The 23,018-nt window shown below is 39.2% G+C and overlaps 1 protein-coding gene across 2 annotated transcripts in view; it reads right to left on the reverse strand.

Moving 5' to 3' along the window:
* Positions 1 to 11,268: 11,268 nt before the first annotated feature.
* Positions 11,269 to 23,018, reverse strand: part of ecpas (Ecm29 proteasome adaptor and scaffold) — a 61,553-nt gene continuing 49,803 nt past the window's right edge. For both annotated transcript variants that reach the window (XM_063008154.1, XM_063008153.1), the window contains 5 exons: positions 21,791 to 21,926; positions 21,576 to 21,681; positions 20,425 to 20,513; positions 20,262 to 20,333; positions 11,269 to 11,650 (listed from right to left, as the gene is read on the reverse strand). In XM_063008154.1, the coding sequence (XP_062864224.1) occupies positions 11,511 to 11,650; positions 20,262 to 20,333; positions 20,425 to 20,513; positions 21,576 to 21,681; positions 21,791 to 21,926 (543 nt within the window). In that variant the 3' untranslated portion in view covers positions 11,269 to 11,510. The remainder of the gene's footprint in view (positions 11,651 to 20,261; positions 20,334 to 20,424; positions 20,514 to 21,575; positions 21,682 to 21,790; positions 21,927 to 23,018) is intronic.

The following is a 23,018-nucleotide window of genomic DNA, read 5'->3' on the forward strand; positions in this document are numbered from 1 at the left end:
AGAAATTACTTAAGTATGAAAAGTATTTTTCTTAATTGTCTATTATTACTATTAGTATTTTTAAGTAACTTTCTGATATTAAATGTACTTAAGTATTAAAAGTAATTTTCTGATAGTCATTTCTAATATTAAACATACTTAAGTATTAATTTCTGATATTAAATGTGCTTAAGTATTAAAAGTAATTTTCTGATATTAAGTCATTTCTGATATTAAATGTAATTTCTAATATTAAATGTACTTAAGTATTATTTTCTGATATTAAATGTGCTTAAGTATTAAAAGTAATTTTCTGATATTAAGTCATTTCTGATATTAAATGTAATTTCTAATATTAAATGTACTTAAGTATTATTTTCTGATATTAAATGTACTTAAGTATTAAAAGTAATTTTCTGATATTTAATGTACTTCAATATTAAAAGTAATTTTCTGATATTAAGTCATTTCTGATATTAAATGTACTTAAGCACATTAAATATCAGAAAATTACTTTTAATATTTAAGCACATTAAATATCAGAAAATTACTTTTAATATTTAAGTATTAAAAGTAATTTTCTGATATTAGGGTAACTTCTCGTCCACCGGAAAAAAAACCCAGCGTACATGCGTCAAACTGAGGGGCTACGAGAAGACCCACACCTGCTCGACGCCTCTCACCATGGGCAACTCCAGAAAAGAACAGGGTCCAGCACCTCTCAAGGAGATTGGTTCCAGAGCCCGAGATGTGCGTTGAGGTGAGCCCGACTATATCTAGTCGGTATCTCTCAACCTCCCGCACCAACTCGGGCTCCTTCCCCGCCAGTGAGGTAACATTCCAAGTTCCAAAAGCCAGTTTTAGCAGCCGGGGATCGTGACGCCAAGGCTCCCGCCTCCGGTCACTGCCCGATCCACAATGCACCGAACCCCCATTACTACCCCTCCCACAAGTGGTGAGTCCATGGGAGGGGGGACCCATGTAACTCCTTCGGGCTGGGCCCGGTCGGGTACCATGGGAGAGTACCCGACCACCAGGCGCTCGCTGGCGAACCCCTCCCCCGGGCCTGGCTCCAGGGTGGGGTCCCGGTAACCCTAATCCGGGCAGGGTACACAGGTTCCTGTTATTTTTCTTCATAGAGGTTCTTTGGACCACTCTTTGTCTGACTTGTCACCGAGGACCAATTTGCCTTGGGAGACCCTACCAGGAGCTTTTGCCCCAGACAACATAGCTCCTGGGATCATTCAAGCACGCAAACCCCTCCACCACGATAAGGTGGTGATCCAAGGAGGGGGAACACTGAACCAGTTTCACGAAACTTGGCAAGCAGTTTGCTAACTGTAGCATGGGAGATGGGTGGTCTCGTACGGTGTCTCGCATTGAAATCTGGTGCAATGACCCGGGTACTGCGTTCACCAGACATCAACACAATTTCTATCCGCTCCTCACGTGTTAACCTCTGCGACATGTCAATGGCTGTAAACAAAGAGAAGCTTGTAAATAACTCATGAAAGAATAAAGTTACGTTAAAACCAAGCACACCATTGTTTTTCTTGTGAAATTCTCAATAAGTTTGATGTGTCACATGACCCTCTTCCCATTGAAAAAACTAAAGTTGGATCCAAAATGGCCGACTTCAAAATGGCCACCATGGTCACCACCCATCTTGAAAAGTTTTCCCCCTCCCATATACTAATGTGCCACAAACAGGAAGTTAATATCACCAACCATTCCCATTTTATTTAGGTGTATCCATATAAATGGCCCACCCTGTATATTAAATATCAGAAATTACTTTTAATATCAGAAATGACTTTTAATATCAGAAATTACTTAAGTATTAAAAGTAATTTTCTGATATAAGTAATTTCTGATATTTAATGTACTTAAGTATTAAAAGTCATTTCTGATATTAAATGTGCTTAAGTATTAAAAGTCATTTCTGATATTAAATGTAGTTAAGTATTAAAAGTCATTTCTGATATTAAATGTAGTTAAGTATTAAAAGTCATTTCTGATATTTAATGTGCTTAAGTATTAAAAGTATTTTTCTTAATTGTCTAATATTATTACTATTAGTATTTTTAAGTAACTTTCTGATATTAAATGTAGTTAAGTATTAAAAGTCATTTCTGATATTAAATGTGCTTAAGTATTAAAAGTCATTTCTGATATTAAATGTGCTTAAGTATTAAAAGTCATTTCTGATATTAAATGTAGTTAAGTATTAAAAGTAATTTTCTGATATTTAATGTGCTTAAGTATTAAAAGTAATTTTCTGATATTAAAAGTAATTTTCTGATATAAAGTCATTTCTAATATTAAATGTACTTAAGTATTAAAAGTAATTTTCTGGGACTTCCGGTATGGCGCAGATACGGACAGCAGCATAAGTTTGAGGCTCCCAGACGGTCTTACCCCCCCTTTTGATAAATACTAAGTATTCATAGAGAAAAGTTGTTTTTTGTGTCATGGAAGGGGGGCACAAAAGAAAGACGAGGAAATTTACAACAAAACATGACATCTGACGAGAAATCCACGAATGAAAGCGGAAACGCCGACGAGGACGCTGGCGGCGCGCTAGCAGCGGAACAACAAACTATGGAAACTATCCAAGCTAACATAATCGCCGAGATAAAGGGCGTTCGTTCAGATGTGAAGAAGGAGCTCAGCGAAACGGTGGTACTGTTGAAAAGAGAGCTTGCAGACTTTAGAGAAGAAGTCAACCAGAAGCTGAACTCTATCGGTCTAGCCGAAATGGAGGAGTGGAGCGCCGAAGCTAAACAGGTACTCTCCCACACTTTGGAGCTTCAGGAGAATCTCCAAGCCCAGCTAACAGACCTAGAGGCGCGTTCACGCAGGAACAACATACGGATACATGGGATCTCAGAGGGAGCGGAGGGCGACGATATGGACGTTTTTCTGGAGAAGCTTATCACGACCGAACTATCCCTCCCTAACGCAGTTCTCGCTATGCAGCGCTGCCACCGATCCCTCGGACCGAAACCACCGCGGGGTTCCAACCCGAGGTCCATTGTGGTCTGTTTCCAGGAATATAAAACCAGAGAGCTGGAAAAAAAAAAGAGATCCACTACAGCGGCAGGAGAGTGTTTTTTGAGCAAGATTATCCAGCTGAGACACTCAAGAAAAGAAAGGCCTTTTCCCTCCATCAGAAAAGCGCTTAAAGAAAAGGGGCTCCGTTTTCAAACGCTTTACCCAGCGAAACTCAGGGTCTTTTTTGATACGGGGCCAATCGTCTACAATAATCCAACTGAAGCAAGGGAAGATTTGAGGAAAAGGGGAATGGACTCCCTGGAGGATGAGGTTCCTGAGCGAGGTGCACTCTCAGCGAGAATGAGACGACTCTCGTGGGAGCCGGCGGGCGGAACGTCGCGCCGGCACCGAGAGGCTCGCCTATTACACATCCAGGAGAAGCTAAAGGCTTACCGCCACCACAACGACACAACACAAGACTCAATATAAAAGACTCACGATAATTTCCTTTTGTTGAATTAAGCCGTTGAATCCGACCACATGTCTGGTAATTGATGTTTGCGTTTTATGTGCACTGCTCTGATCCCAAGTGGTCAGACTGATCATCAGGTGGCACCAGGGGGAACCGCTTTAGGTTCAAGGGCTTCCCTTCCCGATCTAGAAGTTGAGTTTACACTTCGGATTTGGAGGTCTTCATTGTCAAATATGTTCTGTAAGTTAAGTGTTGTTTTAATGTTTAGGCAGACTCTTTGTTCAGGGCATCTTCAGGTACTTAAATATCTAGGTAGAAGTTTTTCTTTTTTGGATAAGTGAAATGTATCACCAGCAATATAAACACAAGGGGGGTTGCTATACTTATTCCAAATAGAGTGAATTTCCAGTTTTCCTCACAGATCACTGATAAAGAGGGGCGTTTTATAATGGTTATAAGGGTTTTCTCGATCATAAAGAAATTACACTGTTGAATGTATATAGACCACCAGGCAACAATAAACAGCTGATTAAAAAAAAATTCAACATGATATCTTTGGAAGCGGTAGGTGTATTGATATGTGGTGGAGACTGGAATATCCATTTGCACCCCCCATTAGATTCCTCGAGTAGAACAAGAAAGATATATCCCGAAGCAACATACATCAATAAACTGCTTAAGGAATCAGGCTTGGTAGATATATGGAGGGATTTTCACCTCAGTTTATACAAGAATTGATTCTTTTTTTATGTTTAATTTAGATAGACACAGAATTCAAAAGTGTGATATAGGGGTAAGGGACATCTCCGATCATGCAGGGGTATATTTAACACTACACTTAGACAATAAACCCAAAGAGACCTTATGGAGACTTAATACTAGTCTTCTGAATGATCCTCAATGTCTAAAAGATATAAAAAGTGAATTTAAAGACTATATGTTCGATAATAATAATGGAATGGTAACTCCTAATATATTGTGGGATGCGGAAAAAGAAAAACAAATTAGAGACTTGACTGAAAAATTAAAAGACCTCGAAAATAAACATATGATACATAGTGAAACCAGCATTTTAAACCAGATTCTAAATACAAAGCAACTTTTAAATGATTTATATGACAATCAAATTGAAAGGAAATTGAAATTAATTAAACAACATTTTTATGATAACGGACCCAAATTAAAAAAAATTGTTGGCATGGAGACTACGTAAACAAGAAGCAGATAGATTTATACTCAAAATAAAAGATCCCCAGACTAATAAAATGAGTGACAAATTGGAAGACATACTTTGAAGCATACTACACAAGACTATACACCCAACCTCCAGCAGCTGAATTAGAAGACACATCTCAATTTTTGATATCTCTAGATTTACCATCGATAGGAACAGAACAAAATAGAACATTAACTCACGAGATAACAGAAGAAGAAATAAATAATGCTATATCTAGATTGAAAACTAACTATACCCATCAGAGTGGTATAAGACTTTCAGAAAAATATTAATACCATTACTTAAAGACTGTTTTAATTATGTTCTCAAGGGAGGAGTCCCCCCTCTGTCATGGAGACAGGCAATAATCTCAGTAATCCCTAAAACGGGTAAAGATAAAACTGATTGTGGTTCATATAGACCCATCTCTGTTCTAAATATGGATTACAGGTTATTTGCTTCAATATTAGCAAAAAGATTGGAGGATATAGTTCCTGACCTGATAGACACAGATCAAACTGGTTTTGTTAAAAATAGACGCACCCAGGACAATGTAGGACGAACTCTTCACCTTATTGATCAAACAGTAACCTAGACTCGTTGGTTCTCGGTTTGGATGCCGAGAAGGCATTTGATTCTGTCCGATGGGAATATCTATATTTAGTTCTTAAACAATTTGGTTTTAATGATCAGTTGATTAATTGTCTGAAATCCTTGTATTATTTTCCAACAGCCAGGATTAAAATAAATGGAAATTTATCCAAAACTATATCCCTCGAAAGAGGATGCCCGCTTAGTCCCACACTTTTTGCCCTCTTTATTGAACCCCTAGCGCAGGCAATTAGAGAGGATAAAGACATAACAGGTGTGTTAATCAAGAAAACAGAATATAAGATATGCTTATACGCAGATGACATACTTTTGACCCTGACTAAACCTGATTCAAGTCTACCTAAAATGTTATCTTTGCTCAAAAAATTCGGAACCTATTCAGGCTACAAGCTAAATTTACACAAAACCCAAATTCTTACTTTTAAGAAATTCTTACTTTTTTTAAGAATTTTTTTTAGAATTCCAAATTCTTACTTTTTATCCTCTCTAATTGCCTGTCCAAATTCAAGTCACTTCTCAAAACTCATCTATTCAAAATGGCATTTAACTTGTAACAACACGAAATAAATGCTTTTATTTTTGCTATTCTTTTTAATAGTTTTTATACTTAGATCACGACAGAAATGTGAAGTCCTAGATCCTAAAACTTGTAAAGTTTTCAGTTTCCTGATTGCATGTGAATCTGTCCTGTTTCTGTCTAATTTTAAGAAATTGTTCTATATTTGTTGTTCTCTCTCATAATTTAGCTCATTTTTAATGAACTGTCTTATGCTGCTCTCTTTGTTTTTATCTTAATTATTCTTGATGTTGATGTACTATTTTGATTTTGTACTATGATTTGTATGGTGTATGTACGTATTTGTTTTGATTATTTGTCTTATGTAAAGCGTCTTTGAGTATCTTGAAAAGCGCTATATAAATAAAATGTATTATTATTATTATTATTAACTATAAAAAGGTAAAAAGTAATAAAAGACAAATATTTAAATGGGAAAGTACTACAATTAAGTACCTAGGGGTGCAAATACCGAGGGACTTATCTGACATCTACAAACAAAACTACATCCCAATAACAGCCGGAATTAAAACAGACCTAAGTCGTTGGTCCCTGTTACCAATGAGTATGTCCAACAGAATAGATGTTATAAAAATGAATATATTACCTAGGCTGCTTTTTCTTTTTCAATCATTGCCTGTGGAAGTACCTCTCAAACAATTTCATGAGTGGAAAAGAATGATCTCAACTTTTGTTTGGGGAAATCAAAAACCAAGAATTCGATTACAGACATTACAGTTATCCAGGGAACAGGGTGGATTGGCCTTGCCCTGTTTAGAAGATTATTACAGAGCGGCCCAATTAAGTTTCTTGGTATGCTGGTGTGACCCGGAACATGAGGCGAAATGGAAAGCCTTAGAACAAAGTCAAATAAATATCCCCCTACCATCTATATTAGGTGACAAAAATCTCATAAAGAAACATTTGGATCAAATGAATATATGGATTGCAGTCCCCTTAAGTATTTGGTACAAAGAAATCAAAGACCCAGAATTTGAAAGAAATGCACGAACTTTACGCTGGGCAGCGTTTGATTCAGAATTTACACCAGCTAAAATAGATAGTAGATTCAAGCATTGGATAAATGAGGGTATTACATCATACTGTACAATATCTTCCAAAGGGGGTATAGATAGTTATCAACAACTTACAATCAAATACAACTTGGAAAAACCAAGTTTAGATATCTTCAACTTAGACATTACTTTGATAAAAACATTAAAACGGTGGGAGAAAGGGGAATGACTTTAATTAAGATATTTACTGACTCATATAAAGGGAGCACTAATCGAGGATTGATCTCTAGGATATATTCATCTCTACAGTTTGAAAAGGGTATTTCCACAATGTATGTTAAATCAAAATGGGAGAAAGAGGCTAATATAAAGTTAACTGAGGATGACTGGTTAAATATATGCAAAACACTGTCCTCTACCTCTAGCTCAGGTCTTTGGAGGGAATTTACTTGGAAAAATATTTTAATGTTCTTTATAACCCCCAAAATTAAAAAACTACAAAGTAAGAACCCCCTACATGGACAGTGCTGGAGAATGTGTGGTAATAGGTCAGCTAATCATTTTCATATCTTCTGGGAATGCCCAAACATTTCTACTTATTGAGAAAATGTGGTAAAGGAGATAAGATTAATAATCAATTTCGAATTAGATTTGAATTTCAGTGTCATTTGCCTGGGAAACGTGCCTGTTGAATTGACACAACAAGATAGATACCTGTTACAAATATTATTAGCAGGTAGCAAAAAAGCCATAACTAGGAAATGGCTAAGCAAAGATTCCCCGACAATTTCAGAATGGGTTGAAATCAGGAGATTTATGTCATGGAACGAATGACGTTTTCACTGAGACACACTGCTAAAAGATTTGAAAAATACTGGGGAAACTGGAAATCATACATTGCTCTGAGCTGATTTATTTACTCCTTTATAATAATTTGTACATTATTTATCTGTGTATAAAGGCCTATGCTTTGTCTGACTTAAAATGGGAACTGTATATCTTTCTGTAATGTCAACGATCCATCCCTGTTATAACCTCAAGGACTATTAATATCAATGATAAGGACATTTAAGGAAGTGTAACTTAACAGTAATCCCTGACAGTTCAAGATCTGCCTTCTCTGTATTTTTTGTTATTGTTTTGTTTTTCTCTCTCATTGTATTCACTGTTAAATCCCAATAAAAATAGAGTAAAAAAAAAAAAAAAGTAATTTTCTGATATTTAATGTGCTTAAGTATTAAAAGTAATTTTCTGATATTAAAAGTAATTTTCTGATATAAAGTAATTTCTGATATTAAATGTAGTTAAGTATTAAAAGTAATTTTCTGATATTTAATGTGCTTAAGTATTAAAAGTAATTTTCTGATATTAAAAGTCATTTCTGATATTAAATGTAATTTCTAATATTAAATGTAGTTAAGTATTAAAAGTCATTTCTAATATTAAACATACTTAAGTATTAATTTCTGATATTAAATGTACTTCAATATTAAAAGTAATTTTCTGATATTAAAAGTAATTTCTGATATTAAATTTGTTTAAGTATTAAAAGTCATTTCTGATATTAAGTCATTTCTGATATTAAATGTGCTTAAGTATTAAAAGTAATTTTCTGATATTAAAAGTAATTTTCTGATATAAAGTAATTTCTGATATTAAATGTAGTTAAGTATTAAAAGTCATTTCTGATATTAAATGTAATTTCTAATATTAAATGTAGTTAAGTATTAAAAGTCATTTCTAATATTAAACATACTTAAGTATTAATTTCTGATATTAAATGTACTTCAATATTAAAAGTAATTTTCTGATATTAAAAGTAATTTCTGATATTAAATTTGTTTAAGTATTAAAAGTCATTTCTGATATTAAGTCATTTCTGATATTAAATGTCATTTCTGATATTAAATGTGCTTAAGTATTAAAAGTAATTTTCTGATATTAAAAGTCATTTCTGATATTAAATGTGCTTAAGTATTAAAAGTAATTTTCTGATATTAAGTCATTTCTAATATTAAACATACTTAAGTATTAATTTCTGATATTAAATGTACTTCAATATTAAGTCATTTCTGATATTAAAAGTCATTTCTGATATTAAATGTGTTTAAGTATTAAAAGTCATTTCTGATATTAAAAGTCATTTCTGATATTAAATGTGCTTAAGTATTAAAAGTAATTTCTGATATTAAAAGTCATTTCTGATATTAAATGTGCTTAAGTATTAAAAGTAATTTTCTGATATTAAGTCATTTCTAATATTAAACATACTTAAGTATTAATTTCTGATATTAAATGTACTTCAATATTAAAAGTAATTTTCTGATATTAAATGTGTTTAAGTATTAAAAGTAATTTCTGATATTAAATGTGTTTAAGTATTAAAAGTCATTTCTGATATTAAATGTGTTTAAGTATTAAAAGTCATTTCTGATATTAAATGTGTTTAAGTATTAAAAGTCATTTCTGATATTAAATGTGCTTAAGTATTAAAAGTCATTTCTGATATTAAATGTGTTTAAGTATTAAAAGTCATTTCTGATATTAAAAGTCATTTCTGATATTAAATGTGTTTAAGTATTAAAAGTCATTTCTGATATTAAAAGTCATTTCTGATATTAAAAGTCATTTCTGATATTAAATGTGCTAAAGTATTAAAAGTCATTTCTGATATTAAAAGTCATTTCTGATATTAAATGTGTTTAAGTATTAAAAGTCATTTCTGATATTAAAAGTCATTTCTGATATTAAATGTGCTTAAGTATTAAAAGTAATTTCTGATATTAAAAGTCATTTCTGATATTAAATGTGTTTAAGTATTAAAAGTCATTTCTGATATTAAATGTGTTTAAGTATTAAGTCATTTCTGATATTAAATGTGTTTAAGTATTAAGTCATTTCTGATATTAAATGTGTTTAAGTATTAAAAGTCATTTCTGATATTAAATGTGTTTAAGTATTAAAAGTCATTTCTGATATTAAATGTGTTTAAGTATTAAAAGTCATTTCTGATATTAAATGTGCTTAAGTATTAAAAGTCATTTCTGATATTAAATGTGTTTAAGTATTAAAAGTCATTTCTGATATTAAAAGTCATTTCTGATATTAAATGTGTTTAAGTATTAAAAGTCATTTCTGATATTAAAAGTCATTTCTGATATTAAAAGTCATTTCTGATATTAAATGTGCTAAAGTATTAAAAGTCATTTCTGATATTAAAAGTCATTTCTGATATTAAATGTGTTTAAGTATTAAAAGTCATTTCTGATATTAAAAGTCATTTCTGATATTAAATGTGCTTAAGTATTAAAAGTAATTTCTGATATTAAAAGTCATTTCTGATATTAAATGTGTTTAAGTATTAAAAGTCATTTCTGATATTAAATGTGTTTAAGTATTAAGTCATTTCTGATATTAAATGTGTTTAAGTATTAAGTCATTTCTGATATTAAATGTGTTTAAGTATTAAAAGTCATTTCTGATATTAAATGTGTTTAAGTATTAAAAGTCATTTCTGATATTAAATGTGTTTAAGTATTAACTCATTTCTGATATTAAATGTAATTTCTGATATTAAATGTACTTCAATATTAAAAGTAATTTTCTGATATTAAAAGTCATTTCTGATATTAAATGTGCTTAAGTATTAAAAGTAATTTTCTGATATTAAATGTGTTTAAGTATTAAAAGTCATTTCTGATATTAAATGTGTTTAAGTATTAAAAGTCATTTCTGATATTAAATGTGCTTAAGTATTAAAAGTAATTTTCTGATATTAAGTCATTTCTAATATTAAATGTGTTTAAGTATTAAAAGTCATTTCTGATATTAAATGTGCTTAAGTATTAAAAGTAATTTCTGATATTAAATGTGCTTAAGTATTAAAAGTAATTTTCTGATATTAAGTCATTTCTAATATTAAACTTAAGTATTAATTTCTGATATTAAATGTACCTTATAATGAAGTATTCTGTATAATGAAAGGGCGTGGCAGGGGTTGGTGAGGAATCGGATTCATCATGCTCATTGTACGCCACATGACCGGAAGTATTCGGACACCTGACTGAAAGCGTGTAGGACGTCCATTAAGCGACCTCTATTGCGCTTTTTCACCAAAAGAACTCTGGTTCTGGAACTGGTTGGGTTCTGGTTTCCTGGAACCTTGGTGTTTATTGGGAAATGGGTGGGAACCCTGAGCTGTTTTCGCTGCGATGAGACGCTCCCACCTAGAGGTGATAGGAGACGATTACACCCAGTCTAGTCCAGTCTACACAACTTTGTGACGTGGGATTTTCTGCAGTAATGGCAACCAGAACAAATCCCGCTCGTCTGAGGACGCTTCCCACAGGACGGGACCTTCTCTAAACCGCTGGAACGTTTTGGCTCATCAGTACATCAATAACACACCATCACTTCAGCCACGTTTCATAAATGTTTGGACGCTTTTATTTCGACTGGGGAACAAAAACAGCAGTTTATTTTTCCTAAAAGACCGAACCTCGTAACATGCAAGCGTTATAACCTCCGCCCATCTCTGCGTCCCATAATACCCATACAACCAGTGGAGTGTGTCCCGCCCGTATCAGCGAGCAGCAGAGTATTCCCAGTGCAAGTTTTAGTCAGCAGGTTCGCACCATAGGGTGCGTTTTGGTTAGACGTGAACCCTCACGGCAGACCCTGGATCTTCCTCCTGAGGGTCTGGGCCTTGTCCTTCAGCTCGGGCCGGCTGTCCGTTTCCATGGTGGCCAGGGAGCGCTGGAGCTGCTGGCGGCTCTTCTCCGACAGGCGGTCCCACTGGTCGCTGTCTGCACGCACGCACACACACACACACACACACACACACACACACACACACACACACACACACATTAGTTCTGACGTCAAACATCAAAAGTTCAAACAGTGACGTGTACACGGACGAGCCAGAGCGCCGGAATTTATTAGGATGCCTTTCGGGTCTGGTCTCATCTAGGTCTATAAGTGCACCCTCGGGTCTCTTTTGGGTCTCTAAACACACCCTCAGGTCTCTAAACGCACCCTCAGGTCTCTAAACCCTCGGGTCTCTAAACACACCCTCGGGTCTCTAAACACACCCTCGGGTCTCTAAACACACCCTCGGGTCTCTTTTGGGTCTCTAAACACACCCTCAGGTCTCTAAACACACCAACAGGTCTCTAAACACACCCTCGGGTCTCTTTCAGGTATCTAAACGCACCCTCAGGTCTCTAAACACACCCTCAGGTCTCTAAACACACCAACAGGTCTCTAAACACACCCTCGGGTCTCTTTCGGGTCTCTAAACACACCCTCAGGTCTCTTTTGGGTATCTAAACACACCCTCAGGTCTCTAAACACACCAACAGGTCTCTAAACACACCCTCGGGTCTCTTTCGGGTCTCTAAACACACCCTCAGGTCTCTTTTGGGTATCTAAACACACCCTCAGGTCTCTAAACACACCAACAGGTCTCTAAACACACCCTCGGGTCTCTTTCAGGTCTCTTTCGGGTCTCTAAACACACCCTCAGGTCTCTAAACACACCAACAGGTCTCTAAACACACCCTCGGGTCTCTAAACACACCCTCAGGTCTCTAAACACACCCTCGGGTCTCTAAACACACCAACAGGTCTCTAAACACACCCTAGGGTCTCTTTCGGGTCTCTAAACACACCCTCGGGTCTCTAAACACACCCTCGGGTCTCTAAACACACCCTCGGGTCTCTTTTGGGTCTCTAAACACACCCTCAGGTCTCTAAACACACCAACAGGTCTCTAAACACACCCTCGGGTCTCTTTCAGGTATCTAAACGCACCCTCAGGTCTCTAAACACACCCTCAGGTCTCTAAACACACCAACAGGTCTCTAAACACACCCTCGGGTCTCTTTCGGGTCTCTAAACACACCCTCAGGTCTCTTTTGGGTATCTAAACACACCCTCAGGTCTCTAAACACACCAACAGGTCTCTAAACACACCCTCGGGTCTCTTTCGGGTCTCTAAACACACCCTCAGGTCTCTTTTGGGTATCTAAACACACCCTCAGGTCTCTAAACACACCAACAGGTCTCTAAACACACCCTCGGGTCTCTTTCGGGTCTCTTTCGGGTCTCTAAACACACCCTCAGGTCTCTAAACACACCAACAGGTCTCTAAACACACCCTCGGGTCTCTAAACACACCCTCAGGTCTCTAAACACACCCTCGGGTCTCTAAACACACCCTCAGGTCTCTAAACACACCAACAGGTCTCTAAACACACCCTAGGGTCTCTTTCGGGTCTCTAAACACACCCTCGGGTCTCTAAACACACCCTCGGGTCTCTAAACACACCCTCGGGTCTCTAAACACACCCTCGGGTCTCTTTTGGGTCTCTAAACACACCCTCAGGTCTCTAAACACACCAACAGGTCTCTAAACACACCCTCGGGTCTCTTTCAGGTATCTAAACGCACCCTCAGGTCTCTAAACACACCCTCAGGTCTCTAAACACACCAACAGGTCTCTAAACACACCCTCGGGTCTCTTTCGGGTCTCTAAACACACCCTCAGGTCTCTTTTGGGTATCTAAACACACCCTCAGGTCTCTAAACACAAACAGGTCTCTAAACACACCCTCGGGTCTCTTTCGGGTCTCTAAACACACCCTCAGGTCTCTTTTGGGTATCTAAACACACCCTCAGGTCTCTAAACACACCAACAGGTCTCTAAACACACCCTCGGGTCTCTTTCAGGTCTCTTTCGGGTCTCTAAACACACCCTCAGGTCTCTAAACACACCAACAGGTCTCTAAACACACCCTCGGGTCTCTAAACACACCCTCAGGTCTCTAAACACACCCTCGGGTCTCTAAACACACCCTCAGGTCTCTAAACACACCAACAGGTCTCTAAACACACCCTAGGGTCTCTTTCGGGTCTCTAAACACACCCTCGGGTCTCTAAACACACCCTCGGGTCTCTAAACACACCCTCGGGTCTCTTTTGGGTCTCTAAACACACCCTCAGGTCTCTAAACACACCAACAGGTCTCTAAACACACCCTCGGGTCTCTTTCAGGTATCTAAACGCACCCTCAGGTCTCTAAACACACCCTCAGGTCTCTAAACACACCAACAGGTCTCTAAACACACCCTCGGGTCTCTTTCGGGTCTCTAAACACACCCTCAGGTCTCTTTTGGGTATCTAAACACACCCTCAGGTCTCTAAACACACCAACAGGTCTCTAAACACACCCTCGGGTCTCTTTCGGGTCTCTAAACACACCCTCAGGTCTCTTTTGGGTATCTAAACACACCCTCAGGTCTCTAAACACACCAACAGGTCTCTAAACACACCCTCGGGTCTCTTTCGGGTCTCTTTCGGGTCTCTAAACACACCCTCAGGTCTCTAAACACACCAACAGGTCTCTAAACACACCCTCGGGTCTCTAAACACACCCTCAGGTCTCTAAACACACCCTCGGGTCTCTAAACACACCCTCAGGTCTCTAAACACACCAACAGGTCTCTAAACACACCCTAGGGTCTCTTTCGGGTCTCTAAACACACCCTCGGGTCTCTAAACACACCCTCGGGTCTCTAAACACACCCTCGGGTCTCTTTTGGGTCTCTAAACACACCCTCAGGTCTCTAAACACACCAACAGGTCTCTAAACACACCCTCGGGTCTCTTTCAGGTATCTAAACGCACCCTCAGGTCTCTAAACACACCCTCAGGTCTCTAAACACACCAACAGGTCTCTAAACACACCCTCGGGTCTCTTTCGGGTCTCTAAACACACCCTCAGGTCTCTTTTGGGTATCTAAACACACCCTCAGGTCTCTAAACACACCAACAGGTCTCTAAACACACCCTCGGGTCTCTTTCGGGTCTCTAAACACACCCTCAGGTCTCTTTTGGGTATCTAAACACACCCTCAGGTCTCTAAACACACCAACAGGTCTCTAAACACACCCTCGGGTCTCTTTCGGGTCTCTTTCGGGTCTCTAAACACACCCTCAGGTCTCTAAACACACCAACAGGTCTCTAAACACACCCTCGGGTCTCTTTCGGGTCTCTAAACACACCCTCAGGTCTCTTTTGGGTATCTAAACACACCCTCAGGTCTCTTTTGGGTATCTAAACACACCCTCAGGTCTCTAAACACACCAACAGGTCTCTAAACACACCCTTGGGTCTCTAAACACACCCTCGGGTCTCTTTCGGGTCTCTAAACACACCCTCAGGTCTCTTTTGGGTATCTAAACACACCCTCAGGTCTCTAAACACACCCTCAGGTCTCTAAACACACCCTCGGGTCTCTAAACACACCCTCGGGTCTCTTTCGGGTCTCTAAACACACCCTCAGGTCTCTTTTGGGTATCTAAACACACCCTCAGGTCTCTAAACACACCCTCGGGTCTCTTTCGGGTCTCTAAACACACCCTCAGGTCTCTTTTGGGTATCTAAACACACCAACAGGTCTCTAAACACACCCTCGGGTCTCTTTCGGGTCTCTAAACACACCCTCAGGTCTCTTTTGGGTATCTAAACGCACCCTCAGGTCTCTAAACACACCCTCAGGTCTCTAAACACACCAACAGGTCTCTAGACACACCCTCGGGTCTCTTTCGGGTCTCTTTCGGGTCTCTAAACACACCCTCAGGTCTCTAAACACACCAACAGGTCTCTAAACACACCCTCGGGTCTCTAAACACACCCTCGGGTCTCTTTCGGGTCTCTAAACACACCCTCAGGTCTCTTTTGGGTATCTAAACACACCCTCAGGTCTCTAAACACACCCTCAGGTCTCTAAACACACCCTCGGGTCTCTAAACACACCCTCGGGTCTCTTTCGGGTCTCTAAACACACCCTCAGGTCTCTTTTGGGTATCTAAACACACCCTCAGGTCTCTAAACACACCAAAAGGTCTCTAAACACACCCTCGGGTCTCTTTCGGGTCTCTAAACACACCCTCAGGTCTCTTTTGGGTATCTAAACGCACCCTCAGGTCTCTAAACACACCCTCAGGTCTCTAAACACACCAACAGGTCTCTAAACACACCCTCGGGTCTCTTTCGGGTCTCTAAACACACCCTCAGGTCTCTAAACACACCAACAGGTCTCTAAACACACCCTCGGGTCTCTTTCGGGTCTCTAAACACACCCTCAGGTCTCTTTTGGGTATCTAAACACACCCTCAGGTCTCTAAACACACCCTCAGGTCTCTAAACACACCCTCGGGTCTCTAAACACACCCTCAGGTCTCTAAACACACCCTCGGGTCTCTTTCAGGTATCTAAACGCACCCTCTGGTCTCTAAACACACCCTCAGGTCTCTAAACACACCAACAGGTCTCTAAACACACCCTCGGGTCTCTTTCGGGTCTCTTTCGGGTCTCTTTCGGGTCTCTAAACACACCCTCAGGTCTCTAAACACACCAACAGGTCTCTAAACACACCCTCGGGTCTCTTTCGGGTCTCTAAACACACCCTCAGGTCTCTTTTGGGTATCTAAACACACCCTCAGGTCTCTAAACACACCCTCGGGTCTCTAAACACACCCTCGGGTCTCTTTCGGGTCTCTAAACCCACCCTCGGGTCTCTAAACACCCTCGGGTCTCTTTCAGGTATCTAAACGCACCCTCAGGTCTCTAAACACACCCTCGGGTCTCTAAACACACCAACAGGTCTCTAAACACACCCTCGGGTCTCTAAACGCACCCTCAGGTCTCTAAACACACCCTCAGGTCTCTAAACACACCAACAGGTCTCTAAACACACCCTCGGGTCTCTTTCGGGTCTCTTTCGGGTCTCTAAACACACCCTCAGGTCTCTAAACACACCAACAGGTCTCTAAACACACCCTCGGGTCTCTTTCGGGTCTCTAAACACACCCTCAGGTCTCTAAACACACCCTCGGGTCTCTAAACACACCCTCGGGTCTCTAAACACACCAACAGGTCTCTAAACACACCCTCGGGTCTCTAAACACACCAACAGGTCTCTAAACACACCAACAGGTCTCTAAACACACCCTCGGATCTCTAAACACACCCTCAGGTCTCTAAACACACCAACAGGTCTCTAAACACACCCTCGGGTCTCTTTCGGGTCTCTAAACACACCCTCAGGTCTCTAAACACACCCTCAGGTCTCTAAACACACCAACAGGTCTCTAAACACACCCTCGGGTCTCTAAACACACCCTCAGGTCTCTAAACACACCAACAGGTCTCTAAACACACCCTCGGATCTCTAAACACACCAACAGGTCTCTAAACACACCCTCGGGTCTCTAAACACACCCTCGGGACTCTTTCGGGTCTCTAAACACACCCTCAGGTCTCTTTTGGGTATCTAAACACACCCTCAGGTCTCTAAACACACCCTCAGGTCTCTAAACACACCCTCGGGTCTCTTTCGGGTCTCTAAACACACCCTCAGGTCTCTTTTGGGTATCTAAACACACCCTCAGGTCTCTAAACACACCAAAAGGTCTCTAAACACACCCTCGGGTCTCTTTCGGGTATCTAAACGCACCCTCAGGTCTCTAAACACACCCTCAGGTCTCTAAACACACCAACAGGTCTTTAAACACACCCTCGGGTCTCTTTCGGGTCTCTTTCGGGTCTCTAAACACACCCTCAGGTCTCTAAACACACCAACAGGTCTCTAAACACACCCTCGGGTCTCTTTCGGGTCTCTAAACACACCCTCAGGTCTCTTTTGGGTATCTAAACACACCCTCAGGTCTCTAAACACACCCTCGGGTCTCTAAACACACCCTCAGGTCTCTAAACACACCCTCGGGTCTCTTTCAGGTATCTAAACGCACCCTCAGGTCTCTAAACACACCCTCAGGTCTCTAAACACACCAACAGGTCTCTAAACACACCCTCGGGCCTCTTTCGGGTCTCTTTCGGGTCTCTAAACACACCCTCAGGTCTCTAAACACACCAACAGGTCTCTAAACACACCCTCGGGTCTCTTTCGGGTCTCTAAACACACCCTCAGGTCTCTAAACACACCCTCGGGTCTCTAAACACACCCTCGGGTCTCTAAACATCCTCGGGTCTCTTTCGGGTCTCTAAACCCACCCTCGGGTCTCTTTCAGGTATCTAAACGCACCCTCAGGTCTCTAAACACACCCTCGGGTCTCTAAACACACCAACAGGTCTCTAAACACACCCTCGGGTCTCTAAACGCACCCTCAGGTCTCTAAACACACCCTCAGGTCTCTAAACACACCAACAGGTCTCTAAACACACCCTCGGGTCTCTTTCGGGTCTCTTTCGGGTCTCTAAACACACCCTCAGGTCTCTAAACACACCAACAGGTCTCTAAACACACCCTCGGGTCTCTAAACACACCAACAGGTCTCTAAACACACCCTCGGGTCTCTTTCGGGTCTCTAAACACACCCTCAGGTCTCTAAACACACCAACAGGTCTCTAAACACACCCTCGGGTCTCTTTCGGGTCTCTAAACACACCCTCAGGTCTCTTTTGGGTATCTAAACACACCCTCAGGTCTCTAAACACACCAACAGGTCTCTTTTGGGTATCTAAACACACCCTCAGGTCTCTTAACACACCCTCAGGTCTCTAAACACACCCTCGGGTCTCTTTCGGGTCTCTAAACACACCCTCAGGTCTCTTTTGGGTATCTAAACACACCCTCAGGTCTCTAAACACACCAACAGGTCTCTAAACACACCCTCGGGTCTCTAAACACACCAACAGGTCTCTAAACACACCCTCGGGTCTCTAAACACACCAACAGGTCTCTAAACACACCCTCGGGTCTCTTTCGGGTATCTAAACACACCCTCAGGTCTCTAAACACACCAACAGGTCTCTAAACACACCCTCGGGTCTCTAAACACACCAACAGGTCTCTAAACACACCCTCGGGTCTCTAAACACACCAACAGGTCTCTAAACACACCCTCGGGTCTCTTTCGGGTCTCTAAACACACCCTCAGGTCTCTTTTGGGTATCTAAACACACCCTCAGGTCTCTTAACACACCCTCAGGTCTCTAAACACACCCTCGGGTCTCTAAACACACCCTCGGGTCTCTAAACACACCCTCGGGTCTCTTTCGGGTCTCTAAACCCACCCTCGGGTCTCTAAACACCCTCGGGTCTCTTTCAGGTATCTAAACGCACCCTCAGGTCTCTAAACACACCCTCGGGTCTCTAAACACACCAACAGGTCTCTAAACACACCCTCGGGTCTCTAAACACACCAACAGGTCTCTAAACACACCCTCGGGTCTCTAAACACACCAACAGGTCTCTAAACACACCCTCGGGTCTCTTTCGGGTCTCTAAACACACCCTCAGGTCTCTTTTGGGTATCTAAACACACCCTCAGGTCTCTTAACACACCCTCAGGTCTCTAAACACACCCTCGGGTCTCTAAACACACCCTCGGGTCTCTAAACACACCCTCAGGTCTCTAAACACACCCTCGGGTCTCTTTCGGGTCTCTAAACACACCCTCAGGTCTCTTTTGGGTATCTAAACACACCCTCAGGTCTCTAAACACACCAACAGGTCTCTTTTGGGTATCTAAACACACCCTCAGGTCTCTTAACACACCCTCAGGTCTCTAAACACACCCTCGGGTCTCTTTCGGGTCTCTAAACACACCCTCAGGTCTCTTTTGGGTATCTAAACACACCCTCAGGTCTCTAAACACACCAACAGGTCTCTAAACACACCCTCGGGTCTCTAAACACACCAACAGGTCTCTAAACACACCCTCGGGTCTCTAAACACACCAACAGGTCTCTAAACACACCCTCGGGTCTCTTTCGGGTATCTAAACACACCCTCAGGTCTCTAAACACACCAACAGGTCTCTAAACACACCCTCGGGTCTCTAAACACACCAACAGGTCTCTAAACACACCCTCGGGTCTCTAAACACACCAACAGGTCTCTAAACACACCCTCGGGTCTCTTTCGGGTCTCTAAACACACCCTCAGGTCTCTTTTGGGTATCTAAACACACCCTCAGGTCTCTTAACACACCCTCAGGTCTCTAAACACACCCTCGGGTCTCTAAACACACCCTCGGGTCTCTAAACACACCCTCAGGTCTCTAAACACACCCTCGGGTCTCTTTCGGGTCTCTAAACACACCCTTAGGTCTCTTAACACACCCTCAGGTCTATTTCGGGTCTCTAAACACCCCCTTGGGTCTCTAAACACACCCTCGGGTCTCTTTCGGGTCTCTAAACACACCCTCAGGTCTCTTTTGGGTCTCTAAATACACCCTCGGGTCTCTTTCGGGTCTCTAAACACACCCTCAGGTCTCTTTTGGGCCTCGGAACGCACCCTCAGGTCTATTTCGGGTCTCTAAACACACCCTCAGGTCTCTAAACACACCCTCGGGTCTCTTTCGGGTCTCGGGGTGCTGATCTTACCTCCGATTCTCTTCAGGAGCAGCTCCAGAACGGCCAGAGCCTCGGTCCTGACGGACGAGTAGTTCTTGTTCTCTGGAAGAGAAGGAGCCAATAAAAAAGAAGGATTAAACGTCTACTTGGCAACCCGCTGCCCCGCGTTCCGTGAGCTGAGCTTCATTATTACCCAGCGGCACCGCCAGCGAGGAGCACGTGTCGGTCAGGAGGTCGGTCAGGAGCGGGGCGTTCTGGTGCTCCTTCTCCAGGAGGAGTAACCTGCAACACAGACACGGTTAATTCGAAAGGTCGCTGGTTTAAGTCCCCTGTTGGGTTGAGGTTGCTCTCAGGTTGAGCTGTGTCCCAAACCGCACCCAGTGTCCTACATAGTGTGCAACTATACCAATGTTATATATATATAAAATAATACAAAATTTAATAAAAAAATAAATAAACACATAAAAAAAATAAAAATTAAAAACGTTAAATAAATAATAAATAACATTAAATAATAATACAATAAAATGAATTAATTAAAAATGAAAAATAAAAAACTTTAAATTAATAATAACAATATTAATAATAAAGTAAACAATCAAATAAAAAAAAAATAAAAAATAAAGAAAATACAAAAAAAAAAAAAATAATAAAATAATTAAAATAACGTTAAATAATAAAATAAAATGAATTATAAAAAAAAAAAAAAAAAAAAAAAAACGTTAAATAAATAATAAATAACATTAAATAATAATACAATAAAATGAATTAATAAAAAAAATTAAATAAAAAATGTTAAATTAATAATAACAATATTAATAATAAAGTAAACAATCAAATAAAAATCTAATAAAAAATAAAGAAAATACAAAAAATAAAATAAAAATGAAAAATGAAAAACATTAAATAAAAGTACAATAAAAATAAAATAAAAAATAAAAACGTTAAATAAGTAATGATAATAATAATAATAATAATAATAATAATGAAGTAAAAATGAAATGAAAAAGGTTAAATAATAATAATAAAATAAAAAATAAAATAGAAAATGAAAAACATTACATAAATATTAATAATATAGAAACAATTTTAAAAATACACAAGACCTTAATTATTAATAATTAATTAGCAATAGTTAGGTCCAGCATTTATACATATATAATATTTACAGGAGGAAGAACGATGGTTGAAACTGGTCCCAAACCGCACCCAGTGTCCTACATAGTGTGCGACTATACCAGCGTTCATTTCCCACCCACTTCTAGGCCAATCTAGACTACGAAGGCGCAATGTAATGTAGGAAGGAGGGGCGTCCACATACTTTTGAACAGGGCGTGGCCTCACCTCTGATAGAAAGCCTTCATGCAGTGTAAAACCCCCAGCTGGACCCTCCACGTGCTCAGTCTCAACCTGTCGCACATCAGCCCGCACACTTCAGCCTGGTAACGACCTGCCACACACACACACACACATTATAAACACGGTTAATCCTGTTCTATCGAGTGTGTGTGGGTGTGTGTGTGTGTGTGTGTGTGTGTGTGTGTGTACACCGTTCTTACCCTGCGTCTCTAGATTTCCGGGCCAGGACTTTCCCAGCGTTTCGAACGCACACAGAAGGACATCGGTTTGCAGCTCGCGCTCTCTGGCGTCCTCGTCGTCCCGGTCCTTCGGCGACCCGCCGCTCGCCGGTCCGTCCTGATCACCCCACATAAAGATAACTGAAGGTTAGATTTACATTCATACATTCATACAGTGCGGAGGTGCATTTTAGATCGGAACTGCAGGGATTCACGCTCCCTTTTGGGGACCTCGCAAAACACGGCTCGTGCAGGCCGGGACCCAGATGTTTCCTCACATGACGGGGCTGTTCTGTTCTCTGGTTGGGTCGTAGACAAAATTACTAAGAATTAAATTTTAAAAAAAATAAGCGCCCCCTTGTGGAGGCTTTACGTTACATCTTGTAAACCACAGTGGGACCAGATTTCCAACATTTTTAATCATTTTATTCACATATTTCATTTTACATTTAATAATAACAATAATAATAATACAAAATAAATCAAATAAACATGAAAATGTTTAATAACAATAATAAAATTAAAATAAAAAATAAACTAAGATACAAATTAAAAACGTTAAATAAATAATAATAAAAACAAAATAAATAAAAATAACAACAAAATGAAAAATGTCTAATAACAATAATAAATACAAAAATAAAAATAAAATATTAAATAAATAATGCTTATAAAAAATAAGGTAAAAAAATGTTTAATGGTAACAAAATATTAATAAAAAATTGAATAAAAAGAAAATGAAAAGAAAAACATTAAATAAATAATCATAAGAATGAAATAAAAATGTTTAATAATAACAATAATAATAAAAACTAAAATAAAGAAATAAAATAAAAATTAAACGTTAAACAAACAGTAATAAAAAATTAATAAAAAAATTCGTAAAATGTTTAATAATACACAAAAATAATAATAAAAAATAAAATATAAAATACAAATGAAAAATGTTAAATAAATAATAAAAAATTTAAATAAAAAAATGTTTAACAACAATAATAAAATACAAAATAAAATACATTTAAATTTTTTTTTAAAACGTTAAATAATGATAATTACATAAAGAAATTAAATAAAAATGTTCAATAATAACAATAATCATAATAAAACAAAAAATGAAATAAGATAAAATAAATAACATTAAAAATTTACGTTCACTTGACGCCACTTTGCTTCTTTACGAATTTAAAGAATAAAAATTAATTGCTAAACA

Source organism: Trichomycterus rosablanca, chromosome 14 (assembly GCF_030014385.1).
Source record: "Trichomycterus rosablanca isolate fTriRos1 chromosome 14, fTriRos1.hap1, whole genome shotgun sequence".
In the NCBI taxonomy this organism is placed as follows: Eukaryota; Metazoa; Chordata; class Actinopteri; order Siluriformes; family Trichomycteridae; genus Trichomycterus; species Trichomycterus rosablanca.